General features: G+C 42.9%; 1 protein-coding gene across 4 annotated transcripts in view; it reads left to right on the forward strand.

Moving 5' to 3' along the window:
- Positions 1-21575, forward strand: part of ASTN2 (astrotactin 2) — an 818428-nt gene that overhangs the window by 765876 nt on the left and 30977 nt on the right. For all 4 annotated transcript variants that reach the window (XM_068248102.1, XM_068248105.1, XM_068248104.1 and 1 more), the window contains one exon: positions 10685-10868. In XM_068248102.1, coding sequence (XP_068104203.1) covers positions 10685-10868 — 184 coding nt within the window. The remainder of the gene's footprint in view (positions 1-10684; positions 10869-21575) is intronic.

Consider the following 21575-nt stretch of genomic DNA (forward strand, 5'->3'; position numbering starts at 1 on the left):
ACCTAAAGAGGCTCCCTGTCACTCACGCACTACCTAAAGGGCCTCCCTGGCACTCACTCACTGCCTAAAGGGGCTCCCTGTCACTCACTCACTACCTAAAGGGGCTCCCTGGCACTCACTCACTGCCTAAAGGGGCTCCCTGGCACTCACTCACTACCTAAAGGGGCTCCCTGGCACTCACTCACTACCAAAAGGGGCTCCCTGTAACTCACTCACTGCCTGAAGGGGCTCCCTGGCACTCACTCACTACCTAAAGGGCCTCCCTGTCACTCACTCACTACCTAAAGGGGCTCCCTGTCACTCACTCACTGCCTAAAGGGCCTCCCTGTCACTCACTCACTGCCTAAAGGGGCTCCCTGGCACTCACTCACTACCTAAAGGGGCTCCCTGGCACTCACTGCCTAAAGGGGCTCCCTGGCACTCACTGCCTAAAGGGGCTCCCTGGCACTCACTCACTGCCTAATGGGGCTCCCTGGCACTCACTCACTACCTAAAGGGGATCCCTGGAACTCACTGCCTAAAGGGGCTCCCTGGCACTCACTCACTGCCTAAAGGGGCTCCCTGGCACTCACTCACTACCTAAAGGCGCTCCCTGGCACTCATTCACTGCCTAAAGGGGCTCTCTGGCACTCACTCACTGCCTAAAGGGGCTCCCTGTCACTCACTCACTGCCTAAAGGGGCTCCCTGGCACTCACTCACTACCTAACGGGGCTCCCTGGCACTCACTACCTAAAGGGGCTCCCTGGCACTCACTCACTACCTAAAGGGGCTCCCTGTCACTCACTGCCTAAAGGGGCTCCCTGGCACTCACTCACTACCTAAAGGGGCTCCCTGGCACTCACTCACTACCTAAAGGGGCTCCCTGGCACTCACTCACTACCTAAAGGGGCTCCCTGTCACTCACTCACTGCCTAAAGGGGCTCCCTGGCACTCACTCACTACCTAAAGGGGCTTCCTGGCACTCACTCACTGCCTGAAGGGGCTCCCTGGCACTCACTCACTACCTAAAGGGGCTCCCTGTCACTCACTCACTGCCTAAAGGGGCTCCCTGGCACTCACTCACTACCTAAAGGGGCTCCCTGGCACTCACTCACTACCTAAAGGGGCTCCCTGGCACTCACTCACTACCTAAAGGGGCTCCCTGGCACTCACTCACTACCTAAAGGGGCTCCCTGGCACTCACTGCCTAAAGGGGCTCCCTGGCACTCACTGCCTAAAGGGGCTCCCTGGCACTCACTCACTGCCTAAAGGGGCTCCCTGGCACTCACTACCTAAAGGGGCTCCCTGTCACTCACTCACTGCCTAAAGGGGCTCCCTGGCACTCACTCACTACCTAACGGGGCTCCCTGGCACTCACTACCTAAAGGGGCTCCCTGGCACTCACTCACTACCTAAAGGGGCTCCCTGGCACTCACTCACTACCTAAAGGGGCTCCCTGGCACTCACTCACTACCTAAAGGGGCTCCCTGTCACTCACTCACTGCCTAAAGGGGCTCCCTGGCACTCACTCACTACCTAAAGGGGCTCCCTGGCACTCACTCACTGCCTGAAGGGGCTCCCTGGCACTCACTCACTACCTAAAGGGGCTCCCTGTCACTCACTCACTGCCTAAAGGGGCTCCCTGGCACTCACTCACTACCTAAAGGGGCTCCCTGGCACTCACTCACTACCTAAAGGGGCTCCCTGGCACTCACTCACTACCTAAAGGGGCTCCCTGGAACTCACTCACTACCTAAAGGGGCTCCCTGGCACTCACTGCCTAAAGGGGCTCCCTGGCACTCACTGCCTAAAGGGGCTCCCTGGCACTCACTCACTGCCTAAAGGGGCTCCCTGGCACTCACTACCTAAAGGGGCTCCCTGGCACTCACTCACTACCTAAAAGGGCTCCCTGGCACTCACTGCCTAAAGGGGCTCCCTGGCACTCACTCACTGCCTAAAGGGGCTCCCTGGCACTCACTCACTGCCTAAAGGGGCTCCCTGTCACTCACTCACTGCTTAAAGGGGCTCCCTGGCACTCACTCACTACCTAAAGGGGCTCCCTGGCATTCACTCACTGCCTGAAGGGGCTCCCTGGCACTCACTCACTGCCTAAAGGGGCTCCCTGTCACTCACTCACTGCCTAAAGGGGCTCCCTGGCACTCACTCACTGCCTAAAGGGGCTCCCTGGCACTCACTCACTGCCTAAAGGGGCTCCCTGGCACTCACTCACTGCCTAAAGGGGTCCCTGTCACTCACTCACTGCTTAAAGGGGCTCCATGTCACTCGCTCACTGCTTAAAGGGGCTCCCTGGCACTCACTCACTACCTAAAGGGCCTCCCTGGCACTCACTCACTGCCTGAAGGGGCTCCCTGGCACTCACTCACTGCCTGAAGGGGCTCCCTGGCACTCACTCACTGCCTAAAGGGGCTCCCTGGCACTCACTCACTACCTAAAGGGGCTCCCTGTCACTCACTATCGGGGTCCCTGTCACTCACTACCTAACTGGAGGCGCCTGTCGCTCACTAGCTAACCTGGGGGTCCCTGTCACTCACTACCTAACTTGGGGGGGGGCTACCATATTAAGGGGGCATTCTGCCTATTTATGTTAAATGCTGTCTATGTATGTGCCTCATGACTGCTGAATTTGTCTTGTTGGGTGCCTTATGATTTGTTGGGGGCCTCAAGATTGCTGAATTTGTCTTGTTGGGGGCCTCATGATTTGTTGGGGGCCTCATGATTGCTGAATTTGTCTTGTTGGGGGCCTCATGATTTGTTGGAGGCCTCATGATTGCTGAATTTGTCTTGTTGGGGGCCTCATGATTTGTTGGAGGCCTCATGATTGCTGAATTTGTCTTGTTGGGGGTCACATGATTGCTAACTGCGAGACTATGGGAAAAGCTGAATCCTTATCATATGAGACAATAGCATTAAACCTACTTTTTTAGCTTTTTAAAACAGAAAATAAAACTGGGAGGTTCTAAAAAATTTAATACATTTTTCAGGAGTAGGATGGATGAAATTGTTTATCTTCACAGTTTATTTTCAACTTGGATTTTCCATAATGTTCTTGTATGAGTTAAAACGTTTGTACAGTATTTAGTTTAAATTGCTGTTGCCACTTTGCGATAGATAAGTGACTTTTGGGTTGCAGTTTGGGCACTCGGCCTCCAAAAGGTTCGCCACCACTGTCATAATCTTATGTCCCACCATTGCTAGGTTCATGTAAATTTGTCTCCACCCGTTACCACACCTATATTCTGGTCCATGGCCCACCCATTTTTCAGTGCGGCGCGATAAGCACGCCGCACAACGTGATCCTCATATTTTTGGCACGCTAGCTGCAGTGTGCTGAATTCTGCTGCCTACAGTATGTACAGTATACGCTGTTCTCTAGTGCCTGCACTGTGTGCTGATTTACCTCCAGTGTGTACAGTGTAAGGTGTTACTCTGTGCCTTTACTGATTGTAAACCAGCTATATTGTATGCTGATCCCTGCTACTTTCAGTATGTACAGTATTAGCTGTAAAGCCTAGTACACACATACAATTTTGATTAGCCAATTTTAGCTCTGTTCATAAAATTCATTGTCTGTTGGCCCACTTACTGCACGGGGGTGGTCCAATATTTCGGTGAGCAGGCCCAGTATCTGTAGCTTACACCGCTGCTAAGTTCATGTACATTTGGCCCCACCCATGACCACGCCCACTCACCTCATGGCCACGCCCATTTTTGACCTCCCAACCTGATGCCCACAGGTGCCCCCGATCTCCAAGGACCCTAGAAACGCCCCTGATTGTTTCTATAACCTTAATGAAGACAGTCACTGAACGCTGAAGACTGTTTGACTTTTGTTGTTATTACCTTCATCTTTGTCACTAATTTCTTTCTTTCACCATGTTTTCATATGAAGCATACCCTGTGTTCTTTAGGCAGCAGGGATTCTACATAATTGCAGTATGTTTCCTCTACTGCGCGGCCTGTACTGATTGCGTCATCAGTAGCCGCGCAGTAGAGGAAATATATGGAGTAGCCGGCTGTCTGCAGACTTCGCGGCGGCATGTATTAGGTAAGCCGCTGCAGCTGCAGACCCGGAGGGGGGAAATATTTACATCGGAGACACGGGGGGGGGGGGAACGGGGAGATGCGCACATGGAGGGGGGCAGGAGGTAAATAGAGGGGAAACGCTAAGGCACGCGGGGGAGCCAGGCACAGTGATTGCCCACACAGGGGGGAAGGATTTACAGCGGGCATATCTGAGACGCGGGGGGTGGGTTGAGATGCGCACATGGAGGGAGGAAAATAGAGGGGAAAAGCTGAGGCATGCGGGGAGGCAGTCAAAGAATGACACGTGGGGGAGCCAGGACACAGGAGGACACATGGAGCCAGCCAGGACACATGGAGCCAGCCAGGACACATGGAGCCAGCCAGGACACATGGAGACAGGACACAGGAGGACACATGGAGACAGGACACAGGAGGACACATGGAGCCAGCCAGGACACAGGAGGACACATGGCACAGGAGGACACATGGAGCCAGCCAGGACACAGGAGGACACATGGAGCCAGGCCACAGGAGGACACTTGTGGAAGACAGGACACATGGGGAGAAGGGGCACACAGGACACATGGGGGAGAGGACACAGGAGGACACATGTGGGAGATGGCACACAGAAGGACAGATGGGGCACACAGGTGGAGAGATAAGGTACACGGGAGGACACAACATGTACAAAGACGCTCCTGGAATATAGACGCACCAGATTTAATATATATATTTTTTCCCAGGTTTTTGCCCTCTAAACTTGGGTGCGTCTTATATTCCGGAGCGTCTTATACGGCGCGAAATACGATTACTGAAAACAACTATAAGCCACAAAAAGCCTAATTTGTCCTGAAAAAAACTGAGCTGAACTATGAAAATGACCATGGATGCGAACTGGAAAATAAATGATTTCCACATAATAATGCAATTACATGCTGGCAGGGGTGCCACATGCAGGCTGCCTCATGCCTCCTGTCTTTTTGGTTATCCCCTGGTGAATGCTAATATGGATATTGGGAATGCTGTAGATGTGATATACTTGGACTTTGCAAAGGCCTTCGACACTGTTCCCCACAAAAGTCTGGTGCAAAAGTTGAGGATGCAAGGACTGGGGAAGAGTCTGTGTTCATGGATAGGGAACTGGCTAATGGACAGAAAGCAAAGAGTTGTGGTCAATGGATCATACTCAAAATGGGAGACTGTTAGCAGTGGGGTCCCACAGGGGTCTGTTCTGGGTCCAGTGCTCTTCAATTTATTTATTAATGACCTAGTAGATGCAGTAGTGAGCAATGTTGCTATTTTTGCAGATGATACAAAATTGTGCAGAATCATTAACTCTCAGGAAGATAGTGTCATATTGCAACAGGATCTGGATAGGATGGCTATATGGGCACATACATGGCAGATGAAATTCAATGTTGACAAATGTAAGGTCATGCATTTTGGACGTACTAATGGTCTAGCACCATACAAAATAAATGGGATACAGTTGGGGACATCAAACTTGGAGAAGGACTTAGGAGTACTCATTGACAACAAGTTAAATAATCGTACTCAATGCCAAGCAGCTGCAGCTAAAGCTAACAAAATTTTGGGATGCATTAAAAGGGAAATAAAAACTCGAGATGCTAGCATAATATTGCCCCTGTTTAACTCTCTAGTAAGGCCACATCTGGAATATGGAATTCAGTTCTGGGCACCACATTACAAAAAAGATATTGCAGTTTTAGAGCAGGTGCAGAGACGAGCAACAAAATTGATGCGTGGGATGGAAGGTCTCACTTATCGAGAAAGGTTAGATAAACTGGGTTTATTTAGTCTAGAGAAAAGACGCCTTAGAGGGGATCTAATTAACATGTATAAATACATCAGAGGGCAATATAATACCTTGGCGGATGAGCTTTTTGTCCCTAGGCATTCTCAAATGACCTAGTAGATGCAGTAGTGAGCAATGTTGCTATTTTTGCAGATGATACAAAATTGTGCAGAATCATTTTTCTCTACATCTTACTGTACAGATTTTTCTCTACATCTTACTTTCAACATTAACAACCAGTACCTCCATCACCTATAGTACCTTAAACAAAAACACAGATTCTGGTCCAACCTGTATCTGACTTCATTCTGTTTCAGTCTGCATCTGCCTCCATTTTTTTTTACAAATGGCATGCGGCAACACTCCATCCTAGCCTGCCCTGCACAAACTCCAGCTATATCATCCCAGTCTGTAGACAATTCCACCCAGCTTGCACTAGTTTGCAGGCTGTTCCAGCCAGAAGGATACATCAGTCTGTTCCAGCAAGTCGCCTAAATCACCAGTCAGCAGATGATATCATTCCACTCAAGACTTCAGAAAACATCACTCTTTTCCAGCCGCCAACAGACTTAATTCCATTCCAGCCTCCAACAGACTTAATTCCATTCCAGCCTCCAGCCAACTTCAGTCACCCCGTTGCAGTCGTCAGCTGACTACATCCCTCACAGTCTTTAACCCAACTTCACCCCATTGAATTCTACAGCCAATTTTATCCTGTTGCAGTCTTTATCCAATTGCACCCTTCAGCCAATTTCACTGCACTGCCCCTGTATATGATAGAAACACCAAATTTGCAGGATATGTTAAAAGTGGGAACAAAGAGGAAAAAAGTAAATTAAAAAGAACTTGTCGTTTTTGAAAAAAATTGATTTTAAAGCGGATCCGAGATGAAAAACTAAATATAACAAGTGACTTGTCTATATATCTTATCTAAAGTTTAGATAGTTTACACAGCAAATCTATCTTCAAACAGCTTCAACAGTATATTAATATTTTTTCCTGTGATACAATGGGAGCAGACATGTTTTCTGCTTGTCACTATTACACAATTACACACACAGGCAAGCTTATCTGTATCTAGGCATGCTAATCTGCATATTCTGTGAAAACTCCACTCTTATCTCCTCCATTACACAGGCAACTGATCTGTATCTGCACTGCAGCTCTCAGATTGTGAAAACTCTGCCTCTGAAATCTATAGCTAGTAACACCTTTTTCACCTGCCCAGACTGAAATCCCACAATCCCTTGCAAGCGCCAAGGCACTCTGGAGAAGCTGTGGGTGTGGCTTGTTTAGTTTATAGGAAATTAGGGTATTAAAACAAAACAAAACAAGTATTTGGCTTGAGGAATGCCCTATAAACTATATGTAAGGAACACAATTATGCAAGGAGTAAAAGTTCATCTCGGATCCACTTTAAAGTTTTTGTTCAGAGTCTGGGAAAAGACTGCCAACTGACTCTAGCAGTTAAAAGCAATGCCCCCATGTGTGGACAAGTGGCTCTTCCCCACCTCTGGTGCCAAGGAGGAGGTGGGGGCCAATGAAGCCCGGGGGGGGGGGGGTTGTGGTGGCATCTGGGATTCCCCGTTTAAGAAGTTGTGCATTTATTTCATTTTAACCCTTTGTGGAAATGGGTGAGGGGTACTCTGTACCCCTATACTCATTTCACATTGGGAGGGGATGGGCATCTGGGGGCCCCCTTTTTCTTAAAGGTAACTTCCAGATGCCACCATGAACCCCTCCATGGCGTTGTCGGCCCCACCTTCTACTGGGCACTGGAGGTGAGGAAGAGCCCCTTGTCCATGGATTGAAAGGGGGCGGCTTGGCTGCCCCTCTCTTCCAGAGCCCCCCATACCATGGACCATGCTGGCTGGTATAGCTCAGGGTGCGGCTGTAAAGAGATCCCTGGCCAAAGCATTGCCACATTCCATGGGGTTTACAGATGGTCATTACACATTGCGTACTGACCACCTGGAAATCCCGTCATGAAATTCACTGCTCTTTCTTTTGATATATGTAAATGTACACTACCAATAGGTTGATACATTATCTTTTATTTTATTGCATTTAAAAATAAACTTTTGTTCTATTGCAAATTTAAAATCTATTTTCTCAAAAACTACTAGGTCTTTTTGAAACATCTTTTTTTTTCTTATTACCACAGCGTTCTCCTTGTCGTATTCTGCAAATTTTATGTTTCTGTCATGTACCAGGGCTTTGCTATTAACCACTAAATTCAGTTGGCAGCCTTTTCCCACACTCTGAACATAAATTTTAAAGTCAATTTTCTCAAACCCGATAAGGTCTTTTTGGAAAGTTTCCTTATTCCCACTCTTATCCTTAAAGGGAACCAGAGACACCAGACTTGTAAAAAGAAAAAAGATTTTATACATACCTTGGGCTTCTTCCAGCCCCATAAGCCTGCATCGCTCCCACGCTGCCATCCTCCACTTCCTGGATCCGCCGATACCGGGTCCCATCACTTCCGGCGGATGCGGGCAAATGTCCGCATGAGCGGGGGCTCCCTCCATACCCTTACGCGTGCGGCTGCGCAGTATGCAGCCGCACGCGTAAGGGTATGTCGGGAGCCCCTGTGATGCGGACAATTGGCCGCGTGCCGCCGCCAAATGGCCGAAACTACGGGACCCGGTACCGCCGGATGCAGGAAGTGGAGGACGGCAGCGTGAGAGTGATCCGTGCGTATGGGACGTGTATGCCCATGTCTAAATTGGAGTGGATATATGTATTTTAGACACTTCATCTATGAAAGTCTACCTCCCCATGCTCTGTCCTCCATGCTGTAATATACTGTGGTGAGAGACAGTACCAGCATGGGAATACAAGGATCCAGATGAACTGATTCAAAAGAACTATAATACTATAAAGTTGATGTCATAAAGTGAAGTGGAGTATTCTCTTGCCTAGAATATACAAGTATACTGAACGAGTATCGAGATGTCTGGAGCCTTCACCGATCTCTTTGGAATTGTGTTTACACTGGCAACAGTTGCTAGGTAGGAGTTGGAGTGGGGAAAGGAACGCTGCATAAAAGAAAGAGAGAGTACGCCCAGTGTTACATCCTGACGAATCGCCTGTGAGGGGCGGGAAACGCGTCGATGGGCGGAGCCTAGTGTGTCATGTACACGTAACATCCACGCTAACGGATGACACCATCCTTGGAGCCCTAGACGCACTACTCCGGCGTGCCGCCATTGCAGATTGTGACCTTGTGCCGTGGAAATCTAGCTGGGACTGCTTTCCAGGCGTGGTATCAAGACATCGCTCCGGCGGGGTACCTCAAATCCCCACCGTCATATCAATAGAGCGGGGACTGTCTGAGTACGCTTTGAGCACCATCTGGTCCGTCTTCTCATATTACGGGATTCCGCCTAGCACAACCATCAAGTGGGTACCCACGCAGCATGCTGCAACAGAGGTGGTAAGAGTGACTTTTCTGATTGGAAGCACCTTTCTATCCCTGTGGAGATTACTGATCATCAAAATCCTTTGAACATCGCTGCTGTGCAGGTGGACTTACTGTCCCCTATGGGGAGTATATTTCCAAGTATTATCATACTGCAGAGGATTAGAGCAACGCTTAGGAGTGAGTGGGCGCCATTGTATGGAAGTGTGGGTGAACGTATGATGATAGATAGGTTTACTATCAAGACTTGAGCATCGTTTTGTGGCACTTAGACTTTCCGCAAGTTTTTACTGGTAATTTTATGAAGCTGATTTTTGCATGCAATCAAGCTATGGTTCTGTCATTTGTGTATTTTGAATAATAAATTACTACTATCTGATTTATATATATCTTGAACCCTAGCCAATTCTCTTTTTTTGCTAGCTACTATTTGAAGGGTGATATATAGCAGTACAATGCTGATCCAGGTGTGGTAGGCGTATTTTGCTAATTTTTGTAGCCACCATGTACTGGGGATAGTATTCTCTCTTTTTTGATCCGTGCATATGGGGCTGGAGGAAGCCCCAGGTATGTATAAAATCTTATTCCTGGGGCTTCTGGTTCCCTTTAACATATCCTGTAAATGTGATGATTGTAGCATGTATTTGGGCTTTTATATTAACCACTAAACTTGGTGGCCATTTGAAATGTCTTAAAAATAACCATAAAAAAGAGTTTGCATAAAATACATATTATTGGGCGACTATTTTGCCATTGATTTTCCTCTGCCATGTCACTACCCAGGTTATGGTACACTTTATATGCCATTTTTAAAGAAATTTCAGAGATTCGTCTGTCTGTTAAAGTTAATGGAGCTTGCCAGTTTGTTTGCGGATACGAATATTTCCAGGGTAAAATAACACCACATTTTGATGTTAGGCCATCATTACACACCAGAGTCCTGCTGCTGTTGCTCAACACCCACAGGCCCCAGGTATCTGGTTGCATTGGTTTTGACATTCTTAACATAGGAGTGTATTCCCTTTTTTGTTTCCAGCAGTTTAGACATTAATGGCTGTGTGATGATTTATTTTGATGGTAAAGCAAATTTACACTTTTGTACAAACTGTACACCAACTACTTTGCATATCTTCAGTGTTGACCCATTAAAGGATATATTAAAATATTTACAAAATTGTGAGAGTGAGAGATGTACTCACTTTTGTTAGTTTGTTAGATACTGTACATATGATTGTATTGTATATTATTTTTCAATTTATTATCATAAAACGTTGAGTTTAATTAATTAGGTTTGCATTTATACGTTCTCACCATGTACTAGCTGGCATGCATAGTATTGCATATTTTTCTAATGAATCAGCCTCAGGGTATTTTGTTTTTACTTTAAAGACAGTTTCTAAATCAAATGCTTTTATTACAGAAATTGCTGACAGAATCTACACTTTGTATAATGGATATACCAGTGGGAAGGAGCAGCAAATAGCATATAACACATTGATGGAAGTGTCTGCCTCAATGCTTCTACGAGTTCAACATCATTACAACGCACTTTATGAAAAGTTTGGAGATTTTGTTTGGCGTAGTGAAGATGAACTGGGGCCCCGGTAAGAACTTGTACTCGCTGTGATTATCACATTACAGTTTATATGCCAGAACATCTCTCAGATAACAAAGCATAATCTCATTGTCATCAATGTACATTTGTAATCCACTTCTTTAATAAAGGTTGAGTAACTTAATAAACATGCTGTAATTTCTGGCCTTCAGTTTTAGCAAGATGTAAAAGTGTATAATAAAAAAAGAGTATGATCTGTCACCATATTTAGCTGTCCCAAGAATGAATCAGAATAGCTGTAGCAGAGGTTGGAACTTGAGGTACATATGTAAACATAGACGCTGGTACAGACAAACTCTTAAAAATTGTCTCATGCACTCTTTCTTGCCACTGATATGCAAGTTAGTAAAATCACACTGTGAATGGATAATGCATTGCTCATTGTACAAAGGTATTCTAAAATGCTTACATGTAAAACGGGTGCTGTGGTAATTTGGTCACTGCAGATAGCCGCTAATAGAATATGTGGTAACATTACAGATATTCTACTATTAGGCTTTATGTACCGTATATTCCAGCGTATAAGACAAGTTTTTAACCCTTGAAAAGGTGGTCGTCTTATATGCTGGGTGTCAGTGTTGGGAGTCAGTGTCGGTTACATTACAGTGTGCTGCAGTCATCCGGGGGGGGGGGAGATCGCGCTGCGTTTCATGGCAAAGATTACTGTAATCCCGATAGCTTCTTGCGAGCAGCCGCGCACGCCGGTAGCTGAGCTGCTTCCTGGTTTGGGTCACTTGACTGGTGCCGTGCGTGCTCACACAGGATACAGAGACTGCCGGGCTTTATTGTGGAGGAACACACTGTATCATGGAGCGCACACGTCACCAGTCAGGTGACCCAGAACCAGGAAGCAGCTCAGCTACCCGCACGAGCGATTGCTCGCAAGAAGCTATCAGGATTACAGCAATGTTTGTCATGAAATGGAGTGCAATCTATTTTTTCTCCCCCCCCCCCCCCCCGGATGACTGCAGCACCCGGTAATGTAAAGCTCTCCAGATGGGTGGAAGAGGCATGTTTTGTGTGCTTACCGGTAGTCTTAAACGGCGAGTATATCTCTAAACGTATAATTTAGCTGAAAAAGTTGGGGGGGGGGGGGGTCATCTTATACCCCCAGTCGTCTTATACGTCAGAATATACGCTAATTACAATAGTAAAATATCAGTAATTTTTATGGATATTTTTTGTGACCTGACCCCTTTAAAGTACCCTCATTACTTTTTAATTCAGCAGTAAGGAATCCCATTGGTCACTGTACGGACCAACAGGAAACTGGGATGGAAAATTCAAATATTTTCATTACTGCTGTAATAATATAATAATACTGAATATGGAGCTCTTGGCATCGGGGGTCCTTATTGGTCTGACATTTCAGCAAGTCTTTATCTCCTGGAATTGCAAAGGACCCATAAGCCCTTTATTCAATGAACTATTCTCTTGAGTTTTCTGTACAATATTGTAAAGTGTGGTCCGGTGTTAGTCGAGGAGCAGAAATGCAGACATCAAACCAACAAACGTTTATTCCGGTGACACCTTTAATGACTAACTGTACATTGTTTATTGCAAGCTTTCAAAATGTTAAGTTTATTCTTCAGGCATTATACAGAACTGAATCAGAACCGTACAATAAGAAGTTTTCAATCACGTACAGACTTATATATGATTCTATAGCCTCAATTTGACATGATGTCAGTTCATTGGGCTGAGGAAGTCTTTTTATATTTCAAGGGGGGGGGGGGGGGGGGGAATTGTGTGACATCCTGTCAGATTGAGCCTACAGAATTATATATAAGTCTGTATGGTATTCAAAACTTCTTATTGTATGGTTCTGATCAAGTTCTGTATAATACCTGAAGAAGAAACTTAAAGTGGACCAAAATTAAAAATACAAGATTTCAGAAATAAAATCTATTTTCTAAATTATGATAATAAATAGCAGCCTTTTTTCAGCTGTACGATGACAAATATAAAATATTTTACATTTATTGGAGGAACCCCTCCCTTCCTTTCATATTGCCGGGACAGAATCCGGCAAACTGGTGGAGTAGGTGGTGTCCGGCAAAGGAGGAATTGCTAATGGCTGCCACCTGTATAACCCTAGTTATGAAAAGAGAAGGGTGAAACGCATAGACTGAAATGCTTATAGGCTTAAAGGAGTGTTTATTTATCTTTGTATGTGTCAGAGTGGTGCAACTAAATATTTAGAATTAAAAAAATGTTTGGTTTGGGTCCGCTTTAACGTTTCAAAAGCTTGCAATAAACCATGTACACTTAATCATTAAAGGTATCACCGGAATCAACGTTTGTTGATTTGTCTGAATTTCTGTAGAATAGTGTATGTACAAAGTTTTTCACCAAAGAATATGTTTGTCAATAAAGAAACCCAATTTTTGTTCATGCAACTTAGAGATATTTTGCCCACCTCTCTTTATTAAATGATATTTTTTGTCATTTGAGAGACCCAGGCCCATATGCAATTAACTTTTTCACCTGAGTTATCTCCTAGACCTAGGAGATATTTTTAATCTTCTTTTTAAATAGATTTTTTAGCACTTTACGATTGAAAACGTTCCCAAAACTTGATGAAAAAGTACTATGAGTGTTTTCTTGCTTACTGATTACTTAAAAGCCATTTTATGACAAGTTATGAAAATATGACCTAGGAGAAAACTCAGGAGAAAAAGTGAATTGCATATGGGCCCCAGACCCATATGTAATTCACTTTTTCTCATACATTTTCTCCTAGGAGAACATTCTTCATCTTCTGTTTAAAATAACTTTTCAGCACTTTGTAATTAAAAAACTACCATAAAGTAGGTGAAAAGATGCTATGAAAATTATTTTGAGTATTTTATTGTTTGCAAATAGTTTCAAAGGCATTTTATTGACAAGATGCGAAAATATCACCTAGGAGAAAACTCAGGAGAAAAAGTCAATTACATACAGTATGGCCCCCAATTTCATGCGTTTTCTCCCTGGACATAATGTTATATATAGCCTAACTGCAAAAATAAAAAAACTTCAGCTGAACAGAATGAAGTATTTCCTTTCATGCTCATGGTTTAAGCAGTATATTATTGATAAGGCATAAAAAACATGTGAAAATACTAAGGATAATAAGGGCCGTAGAGGTTTGTAGTCAAACTTGTTTTTTTTTTTTTTTTGTATAAAATGGAGATAGGTTATGTTTTGATTTTTTTTTATGTTGTTTGTGTGCATGCTGTGGTTAAAAGAAAAATGTTATTTATTTTCTGTACCTCTGACAGCAGGGGTGAAAATGATGGTTAATTTTATTTAACCTCCCTGGCGGTTTATTAAAATCCACCAGGGGGCAGCAAATACGTTAAAAAAAAATATGTTCATGTAGCGAGACAACGTCTCGCTACATGATAGCCGCTGCTCAGCGGCATCCCCCCAGCCCCTCAAAGAACGGGATCTCTTGGAGAGCTTCTCCCGTCGCCATGGCATCGACGTCGTGACGTCAAAGGGGAATCCGATCCACCCCACAGCGCTGCCTGGCACTGATTGGCCAGGCAGCGCACGGGGTCTCGCCTGGGGGGTCCCTGCATCGCGACGGGTAGCGGCGGATCGGCGGCGGGTGGCGGCGATCGGGTGAGACACGCAGCAAGCAAAGTGCTTGCTGCGTGTTTTAAAAAAAAATATTCAAATCGGCCCAGCGGGGCCTGAGCGGCGACCTCCGGCGGTAATGGACGCAACAATGCGTCCATACCACTAAGGAGGTTAAAGGAACAATTTTGAAAATCTCTGTCAAGTCTGCTTTTCTCATTACAATGACAACCTGCTTTTATAATCCAGCCCTGAGAGTTATTGGTACAGAAATTGATGAACATTTTTGAAAAGGGAATGAAAGAAAGGGTCAGTACACTCCCCTACTGACGTTAGCCATTTATTGACTACAAATTCCCTCCACAGCAGAACATCCCAACATGTTATGTTGGCTTACTATATTTGATTTATGTAGTTAAATTGTGAACTTCAAACTTGGAGTGTGTGAACCCTTTCTACCAATCTGTTGTTCTTTGAAGTAGCTTCACCCGTGCCAGATTTCTGTCTCCAATCAAGTAACAAAATTCTGTGCTAAGATGTCAGTTCATTCTTCACTTCACTCTTTTTTTTCCAAAATAAATCAGATAACAGCAATAACAACTTAAAGCGGAATATAACCCTGCATTTCAACTTTGCTCTAAAACATTATTTACAGCATATTATATGCAAAAAGCATTTTTTTTTTACTAGACCAGCATTGGAAGGGTTAAACACAGAGGTTTTAAGTTCCGTGCAGACGTTCAGATAGTTATTCTATTTAGTTATATGTATATATTTAGAAATGTTACACACTCTTTGGCTGTCCTCCAACTCCTTCTCAGTGAGAGAGATGAGTCACAATAAACACTTAGATACATTTGTGTAAACAAAAAGTATCTAACTCAAGTTCGGATGCGTCTGCAAAAATCTCCAGGGACTTTAAAGCCCTGTGTAACCCTTCCAATGCTGGTCTAGTAAAAAAAAAAATGCTGGTTGCATATAATATACTGTAAATAATGTTTTAGAGCAAAGTTGAAATGCAGGGTTATATTCCGCTTTAATAGGGTTTCTAAATTACCTACTCTAATTAAAACTAACAAGAAATTGAACTGCTGGGCTTTTAGAGTCAGATATCAACCATATATGGTTGTAATGTCAACAAAATACCAGTTTATCAATACAATAAAGAAAAAATGCATAAGGTACCAAATATAAGTAAAATTAGAATCAAGTAAAAAAATTCTTAGCATATAGCAAGGTTGCAATAGTGACAGTGTTTAATGCCACTATTTTGTAGGTTAAGTCCATAAATCTGCTTTGCTAGCATCTTTCTGCCTGACCTCTGACTGCTGCTCTATACAGAGGTCTTATGTTCCAATTTGAAAATATAAGGGAGACATTTGAAGTAGAGTTCTTTTTTTTAGTATAGCCTGTATTAACTATTTGAAAAGCTTAATTTTGCATTAGTTGCTATTCAATGGAGTGTGATTACTTTAATATCACACCCATCAATCCAATTTTAACCTATAAGAATATGATAACATCACCAAATCTTTGCTGAATTACTTTGCTTCCACTAAAATTAGACCATGATTTCAACACAGCATGTAAGCAAAGTAGCCAAGTGGTGCCATGTAATATTAAAATACTAAATTATTTAGTATTAATAGTATTTAGTAAAAATTTAGAACAGATGGAGATCAAGATGGTTTGTGTCATTTTATAAAAGTCTTTTAATTTAACAGCCCAGTGACAACATCAATCAGCGCTTACATGATTAAGCAGTGAACTGGAAATATATGAAGACCTTGTTCTACTGAAATATCCCATACAATGCCATTCCATTCATTTATAGCAGTAATTTATGTACATCAAGATAAGCCAGTATTTGCAAGTACATAGATATGACACGTAAACCTTTGACTCACTCCCAGTCCTTGGTGAGCTTGGTGTATTACACATTTATATATGTGAAATGGGACATGCATTTATTTAAACAATGCTACAGCATTGTCTACCAGGTTCTGAAATACCAAGCAGTGCGTATGAGTGCTATCAAATGGGCATATAGTTTTGCCGAGGCATTACATTCAGCTACACTCTGAATTTTACTGTACGGTGGCTTAAAAATACCTGCTTTTCTTTTTACATTGGGAATATTAGTTGATAACAAGTTAAGTAATCATATACAATGCCAAAAACCAGCAGCTAAAGCAAAAGAAAAAAAATCTGCGATGCATAAATGGGAAGTAAAATCACGTGATGCTAGTGTGCTACTCCCTCTGTAATAATCACTTGTGAGACCACATCCAGAGTCCGGGATACTGTTTTTGGGCACCATGCTATAGGAAAGATATTGACGTTCTATAGCAGGTACAAAAATGGGCAACTAAATTAATCAGAGGGTTGGACGTTCTCACTTACCAAGAAAGGTTGCAGAAATTGGACTTATTTATCTTGAAAAAGACTACTGAGAGGTGACCTAATTAACTTGTACACGGTGGGCCTATTATACGGATACACCTTAATAAAATGGGAATGGTTGGTGATATTAACTTCCTGTTTGTTGCACATTAGTATATGTGAGGGGGGAAACTTTTCAAGATGGGTGGTGACCATGGTGGCCATTTTAAAGTCGGCTATTTTGAATCCAACTTTTGTTTTTTCAATAGGAAGAGGGTCATGTGACACACCAAACTTATTGTGAATTTCACAAGAAAAACAATGGTGTGCTTGGTTTGAATGTAACTTTATTCTTTCATGAGCTATTTACAAGTTTCTCTTTGTTTATGACCCAAATCGGCGCACTGAATTTGCAGAATGGCAAAACAAAAGTTGAAACAGGACCCTCATTTTACGCAGAAGATTTTGTTCAGTGATGAGACAAACTTTTATGTGAATGGTGAAGTTAACAAACAAAATCACCGCTATTGGTCTGACACTAACCCACATTGGATAGATCCCTCCAAGACTGTTGGAACAAAAAAAATTGATGGTATAGTGTAATATGAGGTACAAAGATAGTGGGGCCATTATTCATCAATGGAGACCTCAAGGCCATCAGATATGCGAAATTGCTACATGATGCTTCCCTCTTTATACACTGAAGCTGGCATGCTCCCTGAGCTTTTCCAGCAAGATGGTGCACCACCACATTATGGGTGTCAGGTCAGAGCATTCCTACATGAACAGTTTCCTGGAAAGTGGATTGGTCATCGTGGGCCAGTTAAATGGCCCCCAAGGTCTCCCGATCTGACCCCCTTAGACTTTTATCTTTGGGGTCATCTGAAGACAATTGTCTATGCTGTGAAGATACTAGATGTGCGGCACCTAAAACTACGGATACTGGAAGCCTGTGCTAGCATTTCTCCTATGGTGTTGCTATCAGTGTGTGAAGAGTGGGAGAAGAGAGTTGCATTGACAATCCAACACAAAGGGCAGAACATTGAACACATTTAATAAGTGGTCAGAAACTTGTGAATAACTCATGAAAGAATCAAGTTATGTTAAAACCAAGCACACCATTGTTTTTCTTGTGAAATTCCCAATAAGTTTGATGTGTCAAATGACCCCCTTCCTTTTGAAAAAACAAAAGTTGGATTCAAAATGTCCGACTTCAAAATGGTCGCCATGGTCACCACCCATCTTGAGAAGTTCCCCCCCCCCCCCCCTCACATATACTAATGTGTCACAAACAGGAAGTTAATATCACCAACCATTCCCATTTTATTGAGGTGTATCCATATAAATAACCCACCCTGTATACATGCATCAGAGGGCATTGCAACAGCTTGGCAGATGAGCTTTTTATCCCTATGCTTCTACGAAGAACAATGGGGCCTAATCTTTGTATGGAGCAAAAATTAAGTAAGAGTGGTTAAAATGTGGAATATATTACCATAGGAAGAAGTTATGGTGAGTTCTATATCTGCATTTAAGAGGGTTTGAATGTTCTCCTTGCATTGAAGAACAGCTATGACTACCATTACTAGGTAATCCTCAGTGGTGTTGATCTAGGGATTTTTTTCTGATTGCCATGTGAAGTTGGTAAGGGATTTTTTATGTTGTAAGGATAAAAGGCCCAAGCTTTGTAAGGGTTTTTGCCTTCCTCTGGATCAACTTGGATATTTGAGTGTGCATGACAGTTTTTTTTCCCTGCTGGTTGAACTTGATTGCCAGAAGTGTTTTTAAATCAAACTAAAGTTAGAGATTGCAGTGTCAGGTAGGTGCTTAGTTTGTTATGTTGCATTTGTTTACGTGCCCTTGTCAATTTGCTTTTCACTGAAAACACAGGGCAGTAGTATGCTCTATATACATAGTGGATAGTGGTAAGAGAATTACCCTGAATAGATAAGCAAAACATCTATACATATTCTTCTTATTTATTAACAATTTACATATTTATACTGTACATCTGTAGATGTTACACTCTTCAAAAAACGTATATTAAAGCTCCATACACACAGCAGAGGAAACTTGGCTGAGGCAACCACTCAGGGCAGTCTTGGCCAAAAATGTTGCATGTGTCCAAGTGCCCTACGATGTTAATTAGAGATCTGACATGTCAGTTCTTAAAACAAAATTGTAGACACCTGTTTATATGCTATCTTGTCATTTTTCTGGCCTCTCCATAGAAACAGTACATGTTGCTGAGCTATATAGGAGCAGCATGTCTGCATAGTGCTCACTGACTGTAGAGTCATCTTAGGCGAAGCCAAAAATTTGGGCTTCATGTGGGGTGGAAGATTTGGGTGCTGCCATAGGCCGTAATTTGAATTTTAGCTATAGCGGTGCTTACTGTGTAATAGCCATAGCCCAAATTATGATAAAGCAGAGTAATTTAGACACCTGCAATAGGTGGCTCAAATTGGGTAATGAAAGGTGTCCAAGTCATTGAATGTTTCAGTGCAGGAACAGGGAATCAAAATCTTAACTTTTTTCTATAAGACCTCAACAATTCTGAGTAAATTTGGCCTAGGGATTCCAGACATTTGTTGACACTGTGGTGCCAGAAACACAGACCTTCTACACATTTTTGGGAGTTGTACTATGGTGACTGCTTTCTGGAAAATGCCCATACTTGGACCATAAAGATCTCTCTCACACAAGTCCCCATGTCACCAGAGTTTTTCCTATTGCACTCTACCTCTCTTTTGGTAAAGATATACATGAAATCCATCCTGGACCACATCGTCAATGCAGCAAGAGCGACCATTTCGGCTGAATGGAAACAAGCTGAATCTCTGATTGTTCAGCAGTGGTGGACCAGGGTGGATACGATATCCCAAATCTCTCCAAAACCAAATAGATCAACATGTTAACACTTGGGCCTGTTGGATTATGTTTAAAGACTTTGATGACTACAAGGCCCCTATGCCTCAGTGAACAGCCTCTCCCCACTAGCGTTATGTTCATTTCTCAGAGCCACTCTTCCATTTCTTTCCTTTTTTTCTTTTCTTCGTCTTTCTTTTTTTCCTTTTCTTTGTACTGCCCACAACTCTCCTAGCCGCAGGATAAGTTGGGGTGGACCGGATGTAACCATCATAATGTTCAATTAAGGTAATTTAATACAACAATGTAATAACTTTTTACTGCAATATAGTATATCACACACATTTATACCATGAGTAGGATAACTGATTAAGCATAATAGATGGTATATTACATTTTGAGATTTGTTTGTATTTTGTCTGTATGATATGTTGTCACGTGTTACATACTCCTTGTACCTACAATGACCTTTGTTATGTCAATGATGAAGTAGGTACTCATGATTTTATTTGCAATAAAATATTTTCTGAATGTTAAAAAAAAAACAAATAAAGAAAGGAGTCAGGGAAATTTGGGACTATGGTTTCAGCAGAGCAGTACATTAAATATTAGGCAGAAGAATAGTTATAGAATAGATAGGTCTTGCAGCGTCATCTTTCGGCTTGACCCTGCACCCAAATTTCTCCAAGCATTTTTTCACATGTATGCAGCTCTAAGGATTAAGCATGATCATGACTGACCATCACTGATTGTGTATTTATACGCTCCTTAACCACTTGAGGACCGTGGGCTTTAACCCCCTTAAGGACCAGGCACTTTTTTTCCATTCAGACCACTGCAGCTTTCACGGTTTATTGCTCGCTCATACAACCTACCACCTAAATGAATTTTGGCTCCTTTTCTTGTCACTAACAAAGCTTTCTTTTGGTGCTATTTGATTGCTGCTGCGATTTTTACTTTTTATTATATTCATCAAAAAAGGCATGAATTTTGGCAAAAAAATGATTTTTTTAACTTTCTGTGCTGACATTTTTCAAATAAAGTAAAATTTCTGTATACATGCAGCGCGAAAAATGTGGACAAACATGTTTTTGATGAAAAAAAACCCATTCAGCCTATATTTATTGGTTTGGGTAAAAGTTACAGCATTTACAAACTATGGTGAAAAAAGTGAATTTTCCCATTTTCAAGCATCTATAACTTTTCTGACCCCCTGTCATGTTTCATGAGGGGCTAGAATTCCAGGATAGTATAAATACCCCCCAAATGACCCCATTTTGGAAAGAAGACATCCCAAAGTATTCACTGAGAGGCATAGTGAGTTCATAGAAGATATTATTTTTTGTCACAAGTAAGCGGAAAATGACACTTTGTGACAAAAAAAAAAAGTTTCCATTTCTTCTAACTTGCGACAAAAAAAAATGAAATCTGCCACGGACTCACCATGCCCCTCTCTGAATACCTTGAAGTGTCTACTTTCCAAAATGGGGTCATTTGTGGGGTGTGTTTACTGTCCTGGCATTTTGGGGGGTGCCTAATTGTAAACACCCCTGTAAAGCCTAAAGGTGCTCATTGGACTTTGGACCCCTTAGTGCAGTTAGGCTGCAAAAAAGTGCCACACATGTGGTATTGCCGTACTCAGGAGAAGTAGCACAATGTGTTTTGAGGTGTATTTTTACACATACCCATGCTGGGTGGGAGAAATATCTCTGTAAATGACAATTTTTTGATTTTTTTTTACACACAATTGTCCATTTACAGAGAGATTTCTCCCACCCAGCATGGGTATGTGTAAAAATACACCCCAAAACACATTGTACTACTTCTACTGAGTACGGCGATACCACATGTGTGGCACTTTTTTGCACCCTAACTGTGCTAA

Source organism: Hyperolius riggenbachi, chromosome 8 (assembly GCF_040937935.1).
Source record: "Hyperolius riggenbachi isolate aHypRig1 chromosome 8, aHypRig1.pri, whole genome shotgun sequence".
In the NCBI taxonomy this organism is placed as follows: Eukaryota; Metazoa; Chordata; class Amphibia; order Anura; family Hyperoliidae; genus Hyperolius; species Hyperolius riggenbachi.